The following is a 19,662-nucleotide window of genomic DNA, read 5'->3' as shown; positions in this document are numbered from 1 at the left end:
ACCAGAACAAGCCAGAGGGGGGGGGGGGAAGTAGTAGCAGTAGCGTGTGGTCATCTTTGTATTTAAAAAGTGGAATCACGTCCTTTCCTGCATGAGAGAATCTGTTTCTTTTCGATTGAACCATACTGTGAAATAATTTATTCAGTAAGTGCATTTATTATTATTATTATTATTATTATTATTATTTATTAATTATTATTATTATTATTATTTATTATTAATACTAATTGTTACGTATAACCTGGCTTAAGTTCTGTCTGTGTTTACAAGTAAGCATTTTTAAGAATCTCCTTAGCATAAGATTCGCTAAGTTGAATATAATTAGAAATGCATGCTGTTAACCTTAAAATCCTGTACATTTCACAATCTTATATTTTTTTAATGCGAATGTACAATTCATTTGTTGTGTTTACGAAGTAATAATTGCTAATTATACATTTATGTTGTGTACTTTTAGTGTGAACAACTAGTCACGTTAAAGTATAAGAACAAAACAACGTTTAACTTCTAGTATTTGCAGTACTGTGTATATGCCTTAACATATAAATCAGAAGAGTGTACTAAACTATTGTGGTCGCTGATGAAGAAAGTACATATTTGATATCGGCCAGCATTAGAATATATAAACAAAGGACTTATATTTTGAATATATTTATTTATAGAGAGCTATTTTTCTATGTAGCCAGAGTCCTCTGATTATGGTGGAGCTTTAATAGGGTGGAGAGTAATGGAAAACTCATTGGATCAGTAATAGCTCTTCACTTGACTGCAGCCTGCAAAAAACAGCAGGAGCAGCCTCAAACTGAGATAAGGGGGAAGCGAGAGAGAGAGGGAGAGAGAGAGAGGGAGAGCGGATGAAAGCACACGCCAAAGCTAACTACATTTTACCTCGGTCTCTTGCTTATTCTAGGATCCAATGATTACTGGACAGTTCAGTAAGCCCTTGCTGTCTCTCCGGAGTGAGATGAACGCGGAGTTGAGAGGTGAGGACAAAGCGGACACTTCAGACAATGAGCTGAATGAGTCTCTGCTTGCGCCCGCAGAACCAAATGACAGCGAGGACACTCCCAGCAAGCTCTTTGGTAAGTCAGTGGAGATGTTTAATCTAAATGTATATTTTACTAGATTGATAGCAGTAGCTGTAGAAACCAGTTTAGGATTAAGGAAAAGTTATGGCGATCTGTAAAAAAAAAAAAAAAAAGAAATATATCAAACTGTAAAAATGTGTGTGTGGGGGTATCAAAGGTTTTCAAGCAAGTTTAATTTATATGGCTCCGTTAGAAGGTAAATTAATTATGTGAATAAGAAGCCTGCTTTTAAGAAAAGAAGCAGCTGTTTAAAACACTTTGCAATGTATTTGGCTTTTATTAGCACCAGACATTGATGGATGGTGACACCTCTACAATAAAAGACACAGCTTCAATTTACAAGAAATTATTTTATAGCCTTGCACTTGAACCTGAGTATGGACATCATCTACCTATAATTCCTTTAGCTTGTTAAAGTATCTGTGGCGATGGAGGAAGTTATTTGAAAGTTAATAGCAGACACTATTTCAAACTGAATGCACAAATTCTCTAGTACTGTAAATAAGACTGTTGTAATCTGATTCACTGTAATGCTGGAAGGCTGTTGATAAATGAGATTAACATGTGTAGTTAAATAAGGTATTTGTGTGTGTGTTTTATATATTGTGTTTTGTAAAATTATTTTCATACGTTGTTTATTAATTAGAACTTTTGGTAAAAATCATTTAGGCCTGGCAAATTCAAATGACTGAATTGATATTTTACTTAAACACAGGTGTTGTGTGATTGTTGACACAAATTGTGAAATTTTATTGTCATGGAGAGGAACCAGATTTAAAAACATAGGGTGAACGGTGGAATTATATGTTTTCAGACCAGATGGGCATGTGTATTTTGTTACTTTGTGAAACATGCTGAGAGAGTGCTGTAGAAACTAGGACATGTTGGTTTCATGGGATACACAGAACCATCCATCACTGAATATGACATTTCTGAACATCTCAGCCTTTCTTTTCAGTAAATATGTTTATATGTTATGTGGAGGTTTTTCATATGCACTTGCAAGTAAATAATGACTTGTATGCTGGTGTGTTCGCAGTACAAAAACGCTCACATGCAAAATGTTTTGTGAAAGACTAAAAAGGCACCGTGCCCTTATTGTACTGTATTTGGATGAATATAGGCCCTAGAAAATAAAGTTAGTTAAAAAGAATAACAATAATGAATTACAGTGAACATTTTCTTGACTAATAAACAGTGTTTTGTTTGAATTGATACTGGTTGCTTGCAGTACAATTATGAAATGCATTCACTAGCATTGAGAAAGAACTGTCATATAATGGATAATCAGGACAGCAGAAAAAGCTGTTTGATTTAGTTGTATTAATTGGTTGTGTACAGTTGAATCATTCTATCAAAAACTGTCTTCAAAAACAGAAAACAATTACCAGTACATTCTTTTTCAGTGTTTCATATGTACGGTGGAAGTGAAATTGTAACTTTTATGGAATGATCCTCCATGGGTAGCCCCAGCATACCTTACTTTCAGTAAACCACGCTTTTTATTACATTTTAAAGAGATCATTTTGTGATATTTTCCTATTTCTGAATTAGGTGAATTGTGATCGATCTGTATTTAAAAAAAAAATCCTTTACTTTTGCTTAGTCTTGTGGTGCAGCTTAAATTATATAATGTATTTAAGCCTCACAGGAATAGATGAGAAGAACCATGACCCCTAACAACACTGAAAGAGCTTGAAAAGAGACATACAATGCAACAATGTAATACCTTATAATGTGTGTATTGAGACTGGTCCTATCTATTAAAAAGAAAATGTGTATTATCTACGTATATATTAAAAAGAAAATGTGTATTACGTCACGTCTGTATATTTCCAGTGCTTTTTGTTATATTTCTGTGTTAATTTTGTAAATAATATTCATAATCTGACATTTTATTTTATGGTAGGAAGAGACCAAACAAAAAAAAAAAAAAGCCAGTGAAAAGATGAGAAACAAACTTTTTTTTTTTTTTTAAATAGATATTTGTTTAATTAAAGAGATTTTTCCCTGCCTTGCCAGAAATCTAATAGAAAAATGTGTAATAAGTTTTAAACACGGTCACACAAATGGGTACACATAGTTTTCTTCTGTTGGAGCACAGAAGTAGCACACAATTTAAGAGGAGTAGACTACAGTACCTACAGTGCAGGGCAGTGCTTGCTGCAGGTGGCGGAGTACTGTCAGGTAGGGCAGTAGCAAAGCAGACCGGTGATGTCGGATTCTGTTTTTAAAATAACAGTTTTGCACAGTTTGTAATTGTGTAAGAATAGTAAGAGAAACTGCTCACTGGTTAGCTTCGATTGTTTTTGTTTGTTTGTTTTTTGTTTATTTAAATTTGTAAAAACAGTACAAAAAAAAACATATTTTATATTCTTGTTAAGTTTAGCACACACTTGCAGCTGACCCAGTTAGTTTTAAAATAAGCTTCTATTTATTGTCTTAAGTTAAACTAAAAGTAAATCTCTACCAAATAATTGATATATGTCATGATATGTATGCATCTATGTACAGAGTGTATTCCAGTTACTTCTCATTGCTAATATTCAACACTCAAACACTAGTACCATTATACATAGTATTGTTTAAGTGTGCTGAGACAACTCTTAGTACATCTTTATAAACATACCTGTGTTTCTATTTGCATACGTCTATATCAGAATATATATATATATATATATATATATATTATATATATATATATGATATAATATATATATATATATATACGGTGTATCTCTTTACTAGAACATGACGATTTACAAAATATAAAATAGTGAAGGCACCCCCCCAACTACCAACTACGAGAAGACAGGCATTACTCACCATTTGGTGCTGATTTGATGGAGATCTACTGAAACTAATTGTGAAAAACAGACTGTGGACATTCATTTTCATCTCTCCAGAGACTTTTTTTCCTTTGATGGGGGGAGGAGGTATGCATCTCACAGTGCAGCTGCAAACCTTAGCAAATGACCCCTGTGTTTTTACTACAATGGACCTGCAGAGGCCATCACTGTAACTTCATAATTTCATTAACTGACACAGTGTCTATTGAGGAACTTTTGCCGATAGATTAATGGTGTCTAAGGACACCTTCCTGTCAGCAACCAGTAAACATAGTTAATTTGAAACTGTCAAAAACTAAAGCCGGCTTTGATTAAAAAACCCTGCTGGTTGGTGTTTTGAGATTAATAATACATCAGACAACCACACATAGAGCACAAATAGATGAGACTAACAAAGGCGAGCTGGGAACAAACGAGAACAAGAAAACCCCTTTTTAGGTTACAAATTTAACAAATTTACCTGTTTTTACTTGGAGATCGGAGTCAGCACAGAGTGTGAAGCCCTGTTACAGGTTTACATTGTGACTGTGTCTCCACTTGATGCTTCCCCACTGATTTGTATACAGGAAGAGACTGCCTCCGTCAGGGAGTGATCTGTGTAAAGTTTCCCACTGTCAGACTAATACATTTTTAAGAATGTCCCCAGGAAAGAATCACTAAAGAAAGCTCACAGTAACAGTTTTATATCAGCAGTGTAATAATTTTCTTTAATAACCATTGAGCATAGTTATTTTTTTATCTTTGTGTGTCAGATGTACAATTTCCCTTCTGATTATTTTTTGAATAATGTTTCTATAAGAATGCTGCTGTTTTCATCCGTGTTTCAGAACTCTCATCTTGTTTTGGTTCTTGAATCCTTCCATTTTTTTTTTTATTGGACCAACAAATAATGCATTACAATAGATTAATTTTATATCCATTGTCTTTGTGATATATTTAGTGGGGCTGTGCTTAGTTTATAAAATACATTTGAAACGTTATCACCAACGCACCTCCACTTTAACTTTATAATTACCGATCTCTCTGCTAGGTAGTTACATTGATACTAGTACCTCTACTATGTATGGAAATAATATGTTCTCTCTTTGATACATAACATGATTTTTGTAATACATAGAATCAACATTTTATAAGGTAAATGGTGTATATTAAAAAAAAAAAAAAAAAGAATAACTCTGGTTTTTTGTTTTTGTTTTTGTTTTTTTTTTTAAGCCACTGGCAGATTCAATGATTGATTGGCTGTATTCAGAGAGAGAGAGTTAAGGGCACCCTTTGATGCTGTATAAGAACTATCCCACTGGGTGACAACAGTCTTGGTGTCTCAGTTGTTTTATTGGTTTGACCCTGGGCTGGCACCTTGAATGAATGCATTGGTCACAACTAATTATATATAATAATTTTTTATTTATTTATTTATTTTTGGTATATAACAGTATGATCTTTACACATTCAAGATATTAAAATAACTTGATGGCAGAAGTCAGGCACACATCCTGACTTTTAAATATCGGTCTTTACAAAAGTACAGTTTCTTAGACATGCATATTATGGCTTAAACAGTAAACAAGCTTTTACTCATACATTTAAAAATAACAGGGTCTTAAAAAAAAACAGATTCCAAACAGCGCATATCTAACGGAATGTGTCTCTTCAGTATAATTCTGACAATAAAAATATTTAAGAAAAGCCAGAAGGGTCCCCTTTTAATTATCTGAAGTAAATGACAGTGGTATTAAAATGTACTATTTAGATCAATTCATAGTTTTAGAAATGTCTGTAAACATTTTACAATATTGTTGCAGAAGTCAAATATATGTATGTATTTTACTTTTTAAAGTGGCTGTAAAAAAAGATTAAAACATATAAACAGTAAATAAAAAGTTTAAATACTATTGATCCCCTGGTCCCCGGGGTTGCATTGCATCACTTTCCGGTTCCTGACTTGGGCGCAACGGAACCTGCTGTCCCTACGAGCGATGCTTCTTCCCGGAGTGGTGAGCTGGGCAGTTGGTGGAGCGCATTTGGGAACAGTTTGGGAAGGCACAGGTTGATCTCTTTGTCTCAGCGGAGACGGCACATTGCCCCCTGTAGTATTACCTCCATACGGACCCTAGGACAGCCCCTCTCGAGGCAGCGACTGTTGCATTGGAGAGGGGACAATGCTGGCTTACCCCCACCTGGGAGAGTAGCTGCACACTCTACTAGAGGGTTGGCTATATTTTGGGCCCTCTTCAGAGGGGCCTCACTGTCTGATATATGTATGTCAGCTAGCTGGGCTATGCCGCATACATCTCTAGGTTCTATCGCGTGGTAATGTGGTAGATCCTTCCTTGCCTTCAGTAGACACGAGGGTCCTTGAGGTTGCACGCTCGCATTGCTAACCTTGGGTTATACATTTATGATGTGTCTCTCGCATGCTGCCGTTCCTTCTCCCTTGAGGTGGCTCTGGTATATATTTCCCATATGTAATGTTGTTGGTGGTCGTCTTCGAATTGAAAGGGAACGTTAGGTTACTTACCGTAACCCTGGTTCAATGAAAGAGAAGACGACTACCAACCGCAGGACCGAGGGCATCATCCCAGGAAGGGGCCCATCAGACTATTGTACAGTTTCTACTTTTTCTTTCCAATGGACCACCTTTTTGCATCAGTAACCCTCATGGATTCCATGCAAAAAGAGAAATGGCTTCCACAGTGTGAAGGTTTTAATCCCTCGGTAGGCAGGTCCGAGGGCATCATCCCAGCTCAGAAAATACCTACCAATAGGCAGGCATATCCCATACGTAATGATTTTGGTGGTCGTCTTCTCTTTCAGGGAACCAGGGTTAAGGTAAGTAACCTAACTTTATAATTATACAGAACCCAGTGGAAAAGATACACCTAGCCATTATTGACAATGGCTAATAACAAGCCAGGTTGAGGACTTTCAGTAACACGTTTCCTAATCTACAGTATTGTGAGGCAAAGAACGCTCAATGACAGCCCCAGGCAGGCAATATTACAGCTTGGGGCTGTAGGAGCTGTGAGGGGATGCACTACCCAAATGGTGAAGAGTTTAAATTTTATTTCATCATTTCTTTTGAAGAATAATTAAAAAAATAAAAATAAAACATGTTTTAGAAAAGCCATTTTCACACATCTCTATTCATTTGTTTTAGAATTGTTGATTTGTGAATTGATTGCATAATGATGGTTTCCCTTTTCATAATGTAAAAGTTGTGTTTTAAAATGTACCTGCCCCTGTGTACTTTTAAAAAGAGAAACTGAGATAAAAAAGGTAGAGGTGGTAAAAAAATGGGTTCAGGAGTTTAGTAATGGTTTAATGGAGCTCTTGCTGGGCTCAGCAACTTCATTTAGCTAAGCTAATGCTTCATAGTCATTTGTGCTTTTAAAACAAACAGGAATGAACCAACAGTGTACATTCTGCACCTATTCGCTCTTTCATTTTTCAAAGTGGACGATTAGGACTCCAAATAGTTAATTATTGTGAATTGCTGAGTGCGTCAGTTTTTTCTTCAGTCAGATGGAATGATGCCTGCGCTACTGATGTCCTTTATATTCCAGAGACAATGCCTGTTCTCCTTCAATTTACAGAGAAGGTTCCATTGAAGTGGAAAGTTTACGTGTGTGTTTGTGTGTGCTTATGCGTAAGGCACCTGACAACAAGAACAGGTAATAACAGTAATTGTGTATAAGACACACACACACACACACCCACCACCACCACCACTACCACACACACACAACATTAAAAACATCTCTTATCGGTTGATGACATTTTATAAAAATTCTCATTTTGGGATATTTAAAATAATGTTCCACTTGAGCTACCAGAAACCATAAAGCTTGGCACATAAAGTAAATTGTTTGTCATCTCCTGCCGACCTGTCATATTTATTGTCAGGGAAAAATGGACATTAGTTGGAAAAGCACTTGTGAAAGGCCAAACAGTTTTTTTTAGATAGCGCGGATGTGTACAGTTTCTACTTTTTTTTTCCAATGGACCACCTCTTCAGACATCAAAAGACAAGATAATCAGACACATCAAGCACAATTCGGTATTATATTCAACATCTAAAGGCTCATCTCTTGTCAGTTTGCATTTACTCTCCCAAGGATGTGATGCTTCTATCATCATTCTGTCAAGGGGAGTCTGGCAGAAACGACAAGGGCACTTATTTCACACACTTAGCGTCTGCATTGAGTAGCCTGTACTTATTCTGATTCAGCCAATATGGAAGAATAATTTGAGAGAGGTCACAGGCAGTCACCAAAACGTTCATTGATTTGTCTGAAACCTGATGCCATTTGCAGCTTTATTTAAAAGTGTTTAGCTTATTTTGAGGTAAAAATATGTTTTCATTTTTTTCATGTGCAGGGTGTTGTGTGATGTCAAAATTGTTTGAATCGTTTCAGTGTTTTTTTTTTTTTCTTTCTTTCTATAATTGTGGTTTGTGTGATTTGCTCATCAAGTTTATCGCTGTGGTCTGGAATAATACAGTTAAATATTCAATTTATGAATTTCTGCTTTGGGTTTCTGTTTCTTCTAAAGAATCAGATATTTATTCCTCCAATACTTTGATGTAGTTCACAAAAAAAAAAAAAAAAAAAAAAGATTGTGACGTGTTTAGATGAAAAAGATGAAATGCTATACATATTTCATGTAAATATAAGACATTTAATATAAGTTTGTGTGAATAATAAAATAGAATACCCTTGAAACATGTTCAGACAGAAAACAACATGCCTGCAGTGTCACTTGCCTGCATCTCCAGCCCCTTATTAGAATTGCTTATTGTACTTGTATCTGAAAACATTTAATGCACTAGAAACAATGTGTGTTAGTTATTCCGTAATGCAATTTTGCCTGAGGCTACGTTTTTAAGTGGCTGTTAAAAATAAATATAACAAAAAAAAAAAAAAAAAAAACACATGAATATCTGAAGCCTTTGTTTGTTTTAAGAATAGCATAATGAATACATGGTGAGTATGATCAGTCCCAATACACCTTGTTTCATATATTTAGTATCTAAAATATCTATCATTAAACCATGTAACAATTTTTTTTTTTTTTGTTCCTGGGTAGTAAGTGTTATTTCCTAATTGCTTATGCCCAACATATGAATCCAAATTAACATGTATTTACAGTATAATCGTAAATCTCGAAAAACTACTCACTTCTAAATCTTTTGTAGTCATTTTTGTATTACTTTAGTATAAATACATGTTAATTTGGATTCATATGTTGTTTTTTTCTGACTTTATGTGAACGAGAAGACACACATTTGCCCATTTTCCCATTGGAAATAGTGATATTTTGAAATATCACTGTCCTGGTCACAAAAGCAAAGTTTGTGGGGAATAATAGCCATTTTCTATACTTTTGAGGCATAAGCAATTAGGAAATAACACTTACTACCCAGGAACAAAAATTTTGTTACATAGTGATTAATTATGTAGATTATATAGATACATTATTCAAGACCTGATTAGTTCTACATTCCAAGAGGTTGCATGTGCTGGGTTTTATGGAGACGCTAACCTAGTATTGTAATTAAAGTAATGTTGTTCAATATAAAGGTCGTGGCTGGGATTACTTTTGAATAATGGTTTTAAGGGCCAGAAAACAAAACTTGCAGCAATTGTGGTAGACGGTAGATGAGAAGCGGAAGTGTTATCCCGATTAGAAGTGGAAGTATTATCCAGCACCAAGAAGCTTCTGCATAGAAGGACTAAACTTGTGCTTTGTGGGCTGTCACAGAGAAAAAGCAAACGTGTAAACTTTTGAAAATGAAATATTGATGGCATACAGTATAGAGCAGCTAGTGCTTCCATGCAGTTTTCCATGACAGTACTCTTCTTTGGAGCTCTCATTCATGATTGCTGAAAGTCATTAATAAATGGGTGCCCAGCTGAGCTTGAAAATGTTCCCTGCAATCTGTTTTTCTGGGGAGAAACTTAATTACCCTGACCAAACCTGTTAAAGTGTTTCAGCATCAGCCCAGAGTCTCTGAGACTGAACAAACATAGATGAGTGAAATGTATGTTAAAAAGCTTGTGGAGAATGTTGTACAAAGAATGACGTTTAAGCCATTTGTCATTTGTTATGCTATCTGTAGGTGTTTTGGTTTGACCACAAGCAAAAGAAGCTGTGAAGTTGGTTTTAGTTTACAGCCACTTGTGCGCTATGGAGCATAGCCCTATCCACAGCATGGGCACCTGAGGAAATAATAATCCGCTAATGGACTTGTATTTGTCATGTACACATTTTCAGATATTCTGACCACTCTTTTTGACATGTTGAATTTTCATAGAATATTTGACATCTTTAATCTATTTCAAACAAACATGCTGTGGTATTTTGGATGAAGTATTTTTCAGTAACTGAAATTGTAACTTTGTTAGACTTAATATATACATTTTCCATAACCCTTAAAGTGCTCCTGAACAATACACTGAAAAGACCCGCCTCCTTCAGCACCTGCCTGGGCAGTCACCTCATGGAACTGCATCAAATCCTGGAAAGAGACTGGAATTGAAAATCAAAGTAGCTGTCTTCTTCAAAATATGGACTCTATCACAAAGGTGCTGCATAGCAGCACTGTTACTGGGTCTAGTTAAAGCCTATAAACAAAAACAGAATAGGATTTATTTGGTCTCCAATCTCAAACGTTGCCCAATTCAAGTGCAGTGGCAGACATGAGTTTGAAAGTGTAAGTGTAAAAAGATGCTGTATGTTTAGTTACAGTTCCCATTTCAATGTACATATATTCTCATGATGTGCTAGAATTAGAGAAAAACAATTACAAGAGTTTACTTTTCTTTTATAATATAATATAATATAAATACTATAATATGTACAAAAATGTCATATTGGTAGTTTTATTGAAATCCGTTGTATTTCATTGTGATAGAAATATAGTACTGTTGGACTTATGAAAATGCAGTCTTATTTTTTTTTTTTTCATTAGATGGTGCACTAGATTTGCGTTGATGAAAAAGATCAGGCCATACAGTAGATATGTTGGTATTGATGCAATGCACCAACGGACAGAGGCCTCAATCATGCACTGCGGCACCTGCTTCAGATGAAATCAGAAGCGGGTAGTTTGGGAAAACAATGGAAAGGTGTTATTAATACTTTTTATAGACGTGAGACTGGCTTTTTAATTCAGTCACCGGTTAGCCCTTTGAATCCAAAGACCTTCATAAATAGCAGTAGCAAGTAATAGGATCAACAGAAACGTTCTGTTTTTATAGCACTGGGGTCCCTTATGTTAAATTATTATTTGTGTATACAACTGATATCATAGTATAATAAACCTGTTTAGAAAATGGGTTAAAATAACTCCTCGGTGACATTATAGTATCATTTGGGTTTGGGTTTGGGTTTCTTAAAACATTCCAGACATCAAAATCAATGTAAGTGGTAAATAGTAATAAAAAAAAATAATACTGACTGACCTAAAAGCAGTGTGTGCAAACATTCAGTGTAATTATTGAAGAAAAGGAGAAAAGTCAATACTCACTTCTATTAATGTCCCTGAAAACCATTTTGGAGAAAATATGTACTGTGATTACAGTATTGTTGAGAGGAGTACAATGTAAACCTGCTCACCAAAGACACATTTCAATATGCCGGTAGAGTACTGGCAGAGGAAGCGCTGAATTAAACTTGAACCAGCCAGCTAATCATAGCAATAGCATAGTGGTGTTTTTGTTGAAATTAGATTCTCTTCTTTGATTGTTCTGCCGTGGTCCTGGAGTATATTTCAGTGCCCTCCATCCTCCTCTCTTTTATTATTTATAACACTCACTCTTTGAGCACTGACCAGTACTAATACATAACCTTTTGTCCTTCTGGCTGATTCACTTTCTTTTGAAACTGAAGATTGAACGAATAAAAAAAAAAAAAAAGAAAATGTGTGGAGTATCCAAGGAAGTTATTATGGCTTTCATATTTCAGAAGCTGAAATAAGATTGGGTTCTTTAATTCTTTTCCGGGAATAGAAATATTTGTTCAAAGCTTCACGGTATATCTTTAAGAAGACAGGCTCTCTCTATATATTCGTAGCTTTCATTGTATGATAACAACATTTTTTTTTGGTTTGTTTATTTATGTCCTCACATCAGAATGGTTCGCTTTTTTTTTTATTTAATTTTTTTTTTTTTTATTAGAGTGCCCATTGATTTTGTTTAACAATCTTCCTACAAAGATGAGTCTGGGAGAAATAATAAAACAAACTGTAAGAAAACTATTCACTGCTTTTTCAGTGCATCATAAAAAAAAGTGGGGCATGAAACTACATTAGTGGTAAATTCCCCTGAGGATAGGCCAGATTGACCGCATGGGGGTCTGGTCTTCTGAATGGTCTCTGTCACTTCCCAGTAGCTGATGACTGAAACACAATCCATAGCCACTGGGAGCTTTTTAATTTTTCTACATTGTACAGATTGTCTTGAAGCGATGCAAACTGACAGCTACCATTTGAACACATCTCATTAACAGCTTTGGGGACAAATGTTCTCATGTCTTGAAGCACAAATCCGCATTCACTAGCAATGCAACTTTTTTTCAGCCTTTAGACAGATAGGGTGCAGGCTGGGTTAGAAAAAGGATCACCCAACAGCCATGAAAACATTAAGTATGGTTAACTGGTTTGTTTTAAAAATGTGATTTTGATTTTTACTTATATAAAATCAATAAATCAAGACTATGAGATTATTTAATTATAAAGGAAGAGTTGAATATCAAATGACAGAGTTATATTAATAGACCATTAAGATGAAAAATAAGCAAAACTATACATGATCAGGAATACTGAATCAAGAATCACTGGTACTGTACATTACATTTTACAGATACAATAAAATAATTACACTAATTTAAGATTATACCAGGAATACACTACAGACAATTTGCTTTGTGTGTGTGTGTGTATATATATATATATATATATATATATATATATATATATATATATATATATATATATATATATATATATATATATATTTTTTTTTTTCAAACATGAATAAAAAGGTGCATCACTATTAAATGGGGTTACACTGAAAGGCTACTGTAGTCAACAACAATTAAAACTAGTTAAACTGAATTACTGTATGTGTAATGTTAGAAGTATTTGACCAATTATACAATTTATTGTCATGTAGCAACGACAGAACAAAATTACAAAAATTTAACAATTCACAAAATTAATTGATTCAATTCTTTTTTTTTTATAAAAGTGATTCTCCACCAAATTTAAGATAACTAATTATTAAATGTATTTAAAATGGATAAATGACAGCAAGAACCATACTGTAATTATATATTGCACTCTCGTGGAACTACATTCACAGTTTAGTTTGTGTGATTATTTGCCCTGTTCAATGTGGGTTGTTAAGACATGTTTTCATACATGTTCAGTAGTATACTTACATGTTTCTGTGTGTATTTATATCATGACTTTGTTTGATTTGTGCTGTTTTTGAACAAACTATTGGTTTTTCAAGCTTGGCGTTGAATAAATACATATATTTCTTATGTATAAATATAGATAGATTGATTTATTGAGTGAACCAAGTACTGTATCTGGTGCAGATTATTATTATTGTATATATATATATATATATATATATATATATATATATATATATATATATATATATATATATATATATATATATGAGACACACACACACACACACACACACAACATGTCTGGCTTCCACCGTTAACCAGAAACAATAAAGTATCTATTTCAATATGTGTAAAGTATAGGTTAAGTATATATTCTCTCACAGCACCTAGAACCGTTCCCCTGCCTCTCTTTGCATGAGCTGTAGATGCATGTGAACCAGGGGCTGTAGCACTTTCACAGTCCAGAAAGCATGACATTCCTTGTTACCAGTGGGAGGAAAGGTTAATTGAGAAGTGTGTTTAAAAGCTGTAATGAGTAGCATTTACATGTATTGACTAGATGCTGGGCCACCGGTTCTCATTTATCACCGCCAGCAGCTGTGACATTTTTCCCCACATCAATTGGCACAGCTCATATTCCCGCTTCCCTAGTTATTTATTGCTTTTTTTTCCTCCTTCTTCCAAACCAGAATTCTGATCCACCAGCTGGAATGGGCTGGTAATTGCTGCCACTACTTCAGCAGCTGCCTCAATCAGCAAACCGCTGGAGTGAAAAATTCCATCCTGCATTTCCAATCTTTTGCATTACGACTGCATAATCATATTTGACGAATAATTAACCTGGGTTAATACTTCAGGGAGCTGTTTGCAAGCAAATTGATAAGCCCTGCTGCTGCAAGACACTGACATGAGTCCAGAGCCTAAGGGGTGCCCACATACTCTGTTTGGAGAGACCTCTCTCTGTAGGCTGTATCCCTTGTTCCATTACAGTATACAGTAGTACAATTAATTATTAAGAGTGCTCTTAAACGGTCTCAAGTGATAGTGCAGATTAAGGTATATGAACCACTTGAATTGACTTGAGCTTAAAACTGAAATCAATGTTGACCGATAGCTAAGGAGAAATAAAAAAAATATGTGCGTTTCGGGTTATCCACCCGACTCTAAATATTTTTTGCTGATAACGGGCTAAACTTTGCTATCAATTTGAAAAAACCGTCCACTGTGCGCGGACACGTTTTCGCTCATGTGATTTTCCGGAAGCCGCGTAGCTAACAAGCTCTTCAGTTCATGTTTGGGTCTGAGCAGCACGGCTGCAGTGTATCGGGAAGTAGTTGTTTTGCACTATTGTTTGAAAAATGCGACCACATCCCAGAAAAAAATATATAACCAGTGTTAGACTCTGGGGTGAAATGCTGTTTTTCACACTCCATCTTCAATGTTATTTATCGTGAATAGTAGCCTGTTTTTATTTCTCACGAGTACTTCATTGTTTAATGTTCCCGAAGCATGTTTTCCTTGTACTGCGTCTGTGTGTGCTCGCTGGCAAAACAGTAGCCTACTGAAACTGACAAGCGGCATCGGGAACTGAATTGACGTGGCAACTGCTTTTTAAAGGGCAGTTTAGTTTTTTAAAAGAATGTTGTCACATTCCTTTTTTTTTATTGTATGTGTTTTATTGCTTGTTTTTTTATTTCTGTGAAGTCTATCGTTTTTATATATATATATATTTTTTTTATTGTAAAATAACTTTGGAATATTATATTGTATGTAAAAAGGGCACGTGTTAGGCTATTATTTTTTTATTTTTTTTAATGCTTTTGTTTTTGTTTGCGCTCTGCAGTTTCATGGTCCCTTTTTTTTTTTTTTTTTTTTTTTTACATCTTAGCATGCAGCAGTCATATTTATTCAATTGGACGCGTCCTATTAGTGTGTAGGCTATATTGTGGTCATTTTGAGGACTTGTCTTGTTTGACAGAACTGAAGTGGTTCCTTTTCTATTGTGAATGGCTGTGCTGCGTCAAAGGACAGTGTGTCATTTTGAGAGATGTCCTGCAGTGTTGATACCAAGCTTTTTCTATTTTGTGGATGGAGTATCCTCCAGTTTTTAAATAATCTAAACATTTTTAAAAATTATTCCAGACATTTAGTGTATTTAAAATGGCTGTTGTTTTTTTTTTTGTTTTTTTTTTCATTTTTGTAATGGTTTCAAGTTTGTACGTCCGGCATTAACATTTTTGAAAATCCAGTATTGCACAAAGTATAGCCTTGCAGCCAAGTAATATTTCTCAAGAACAGGCAAGGATAGCCCTGCTAGTAGTGAATCTCCTTTTCTTTATTCTGGGCTGGGAACCTTCCATAGAAAATCTGTCCTCATTCACTAAACAGTGGTAATTTGTTTTGCATGCATTAAGCCCCTAGGCAACCTAGCGCGTGAAAAAAAGCACATGGGGAAAAACTATCGCGTTGGAGTCATTTAAATATAATGAATGATGTTAATGTATGGAAAAGTATGCAAATCTCATCACAAAATATCATAAGTGAGATAGTTGATATGCAAACCATATTCACTTAAAGGGTAAATAAGGACCTTTTCATTTTATTGTGTTACATGTTCCCATGTGTTGCAACAACTGTTTTTTTTGGTTTTTTTGGTGGTGGCTATGGAGTCTACTGAAATTGGTTTTTACCTCAAGCTGGAACAGAACAAAAGTGTCCTTAATTAAAAAAAAAACAACACAAACTATACCGCAAATGAATAGGAATCACAGAGCTGATTTTGGGAATGTATCAAGTTAAAGCGGACGGACAATATAGCCTATAACCTATCGGAAGATTAAAAAAGAAAAATCTTGTGGTCTCACAAGGCATTTTTATTAAAGTGCTTGTGTTTATTCGACTTGTCAAATCCTTGTTCTTAAAAAGCTCCACATGGGGTGTGAGAATGCAGCGTTTGGAGCTTGGAACGACAAGTAAGAGAGTGAAACAGACCAATAAATGGAGCATCCTGACTAAGTATTGTGCTGGTATGCAAGTGCTGAATAATGAACGTGAGCGGCTTGAGTGCTTTTAGCCTGGCGATAGCCGACAGGAGTTTAGGAAGTGAAACAGAATAGGCTATACTGTGACGCTGGTTTCTCTCTCTCTGTCTCTATCTCAGTGTTCCCTGTGGTCCTGGATATATGAAGATTACGAGGCAGGTGTATATGCAACACTTTTGGCTGTGTTAATATATCACCATGATATAGTCACCATTTACTTGTGATATTTAAGAAGGCTCTGTTAAAATAGCTTTAAACTGTACAAAATAAACTGTAAATGTCCAATAAATAATTGTATACATAGTGTGAGCTGAGGTTCAGTTATACAGTAAATACAAGCAATCAAACAGCATCTAGTGGCAAAAAAGCAACATTTCGCCAAACACCTTTTAAAATATAAATAGTGAACTTTTAATTGACTGAGTGAGGGCTTTGCTGACTTTCAGTATTACAGAATAAATCAGAGGGAGATCAAGTTGAACAAACACATTTATTTGAGTTAAACATAAATGTATCAGGGGGCTCCCGAGTGACACATCCAGCAAAGCGCTCCACGTGAATGTGCCTTATAGCCTGGGGATCGCAGGTTCGAGTCAAGGCTATGTCACAGCCGACCATGACTGGGAGCTCCTACGGGGCAGCTCGGGTAGGGAGGGCTTAGGTCAGAAGGGGAATCCACGGCTCACCGCGCATCAGCGACCCCTGTGGCCAATAGGGCGCCTGTGTTTCTGCAGTGGAGTCTCCAGGTCTGTGTTGTCCTCCGGCACTGTATATCTGGTAGCCTCACTGTGGATCCGCAGTGCGAAAAATTAAAGCAAGAGAACAGATGGGTCTTGAGAGTTGATTTAAAGCGTGCGACAGTGGGAGCATCATGCACCAAAGCTGAGAGAGAGTTCCAAAGAGTTGGAGTCATGAAGCTAAACGAGCGTTCTCCAAGTGTGGTGCACTTTTGCAAGGACATAACAAGCAGGCCAGAGTCGGAGGACCTCCGCATGCGGACAAGGACATAGCGGATCAGCAAGTTGAGGAGGTACTCAGGACCTGTGTGATGAAGGGCATTGTAGGTGAGCAGGAGAGTTTTGAAAATAATGCTGAACTTTGCAGGTAGACAGTGCAAGTGGGCAAGGTGGGGGGGGGTTGGGGGGGGGTGGTGTGTGTGTGATTTTACATCTGGTAAGGATCTTGGCAGCGACATTCTGAACTAGCTGTTTATGGTGCGTGCCGGGAGACTACCATATAGAGAGTTGCAGTAGTCGAGTCGAGGAGATAAATGCATGACAAAGTATCTCAGCACCCGGGAAGGTAGGGACGAACTTTGGAGATGTTTTGACGTTGGTAGAAAGAAGCTTTGACAACGGAAGAGATGTGGGCATCAAAGGAGAGGTTGCTGTCAAGAAGTACACCAAGGCTTCGTACTGTGGGGGAAGGCAGCAGCAGACAGTTTCCGAGGTTCAGGGCAGCTATATTTAGAGTCTTAAGTTGAGTTTTAGATCCTACTAGAAGGAGTTCAGATTTGTTAGTGTTCAGTTGAAGAAAATTGGCTGACATCCAGGCCTCGATGTCTTGAATGCAAGACGAGAGCTGGACCATGACAGAGGGGCTTCCAGGGTCGAGTTTTAAACAGAGCTGAGTGTCGTCAGCGTAGGAGTGAAACATGTGTTGGCGGATGAAGTGACCCATGCAGATATTGAAGAGAAGGGTCCCAAGAACAGATAATTTGGGGACATCACAAGTGGCTGGGTTTGCAATGCCACTGCATCCAGCATAGAAAACAGACTGCATGCATCCAGATAGGTAAGAGGACACCCAGGAGAGACAGATTCCAGATATTCCAGCATACTTCTGAAGGCAGTCAAGAAGAATGCCATGATCTGTGGTGTCAAAAGAGGCTGTTAGGTCAAGGAGGACAAGCACAGCAGGAGCATCAGCATTGAACAGGAGATCATTCACAATCTGAAGCAGAGCAGTTTCAGTACTATTATGTGGCTGGAAACCAGACTAGAGACATTTTACAGCAGATGTAGAAAATAATTTATTGACAACCATTAAGCGCTGCAGTAATGTTGCTGCTATATTTTAGTCCCAGTGGTTTCACTCCGTAGAAATACCTGCCTATAGCATAAAACAAGGCAGAAGGACATTTTTTAATGAAGATGCACCCTCAAAATGAGACTGAGCCAGCTGTGAGGTTGCGAAAGAGGAGATGGTGGGAGAATGAAGCAAGATGACAAACTAATTAAAGTACAACAGGGGTTATTAACAATGTACTGTAAACTTGCGACTTTTACCATGCTCACATATTATTCTGGAAATAAAAAAATAAAATAAAATAAAGTCTTACCTACCTACCTACACACCCTGTTTATTTATTTTCAGGATAACCAGAACCATACATTTTTATTTGGCCTAATAGTCTGTCTTCCATTATCTTAAATGCTGCAATATTTTTCTACTGCAAAATTGGGTGAAGGGAATAGATTCCTTCTTTCTCCAACAGCACCCTGTATTATTGATGTTAAATACTAGTTTAGGCTTTTATTAAGGGCTTGGGTTGAATACAAAATAAGCAGGGTTTCACCAACAGGCTGCTGCCTTGACATTATTTGGTTTTACTAAACTTTCACTCCTCAGGAGACTGAAGCAGGCTAGCAAATAAATAAGTAAATAACATAAATTAACAACCTGTCTTTAGACTCTCTAGGAAAATTGATAGGTGCCTGGCTGAATGGATGGGGTGGTTAAAAAGGACGCAGAATGTGTGTGCTGTACACCTGCAACCTTTGCACATTTTGGTGTTGCATTGTATTTTCTTTCAATTTCAGTAGGGTTAACTGTTTCCTGCTTGGGTTCAACACTGAGCTGAAACCTCCTGGAAAATGCAGTAGCTTCCAGTATAATTATACATAGCTTTATATTTAATTACTAAGTGCCAGGTAATACCTTCAAAATAAACCAAGTAACACATTTAGACAAAATTATTTGATAAAACGTTTTTGTCAATATGATAACCTGAATAACATTGAGAAAGACATCATAAAAAAATGATCATCATCATATGCTTGGGATCTTTTGTCTAGAATACTATGTGTCAGGGTGACACCATACTGTACAATATTGACGTAGGGAATAGTCAGGTTAAAAAAAAAAAAAAAAAAACATTAGCATCTATCTGGAAGGTGGAAAACATAATATTGATATTCCAGTAGCAGAATCAGTTGCAGTAGTAGTAGTAATAAATAATAATAATATCGTACATGTACA

General features: G+C 36.1%; 1 protein-coding gene across 1 annotated transcript in view; it reads left to right on the top strand.

Moving 5' to 3' along the window:
* The first annotated feature begins 916 nt into the window (after positions 1–916).
* The window catches only part of LOC121307818 (POU domain, class 6, transcription factor 2-like), a 114,314-nt gene continuing 95,568 nt past the window's right edge, over positions 917–19,662 (top strand). The window contains exon 1 of the mRNA XM_041240105.1: positions 917–1,082. Within this exon, the coding sequence (XP_041096039.1) occupies positions 917–1,082 (166 nt within the window). The remainder of the gene's footprint in view (positions 1,083–19,662) is intronic.

Source organism: Polyodon spathula, chromosome 3, assembly GCF_017654505.1.
Source record: "Polyodon spathula isolate WHYD16114869_AA chromosome 3, ASM1765450v1, whole genome shotgun sequence".
Lineage (NCBI taxonomy): Eukaryota > Metazoa > Chordata > Actinopteri > Acipenseriformes > Polyodontidae > Polyodon > Polyodon spathula.
Note: the sequence above shows the minus strand (reverse complement) of the source record. Positions and strands in the feature narration are given on the sequence as shown.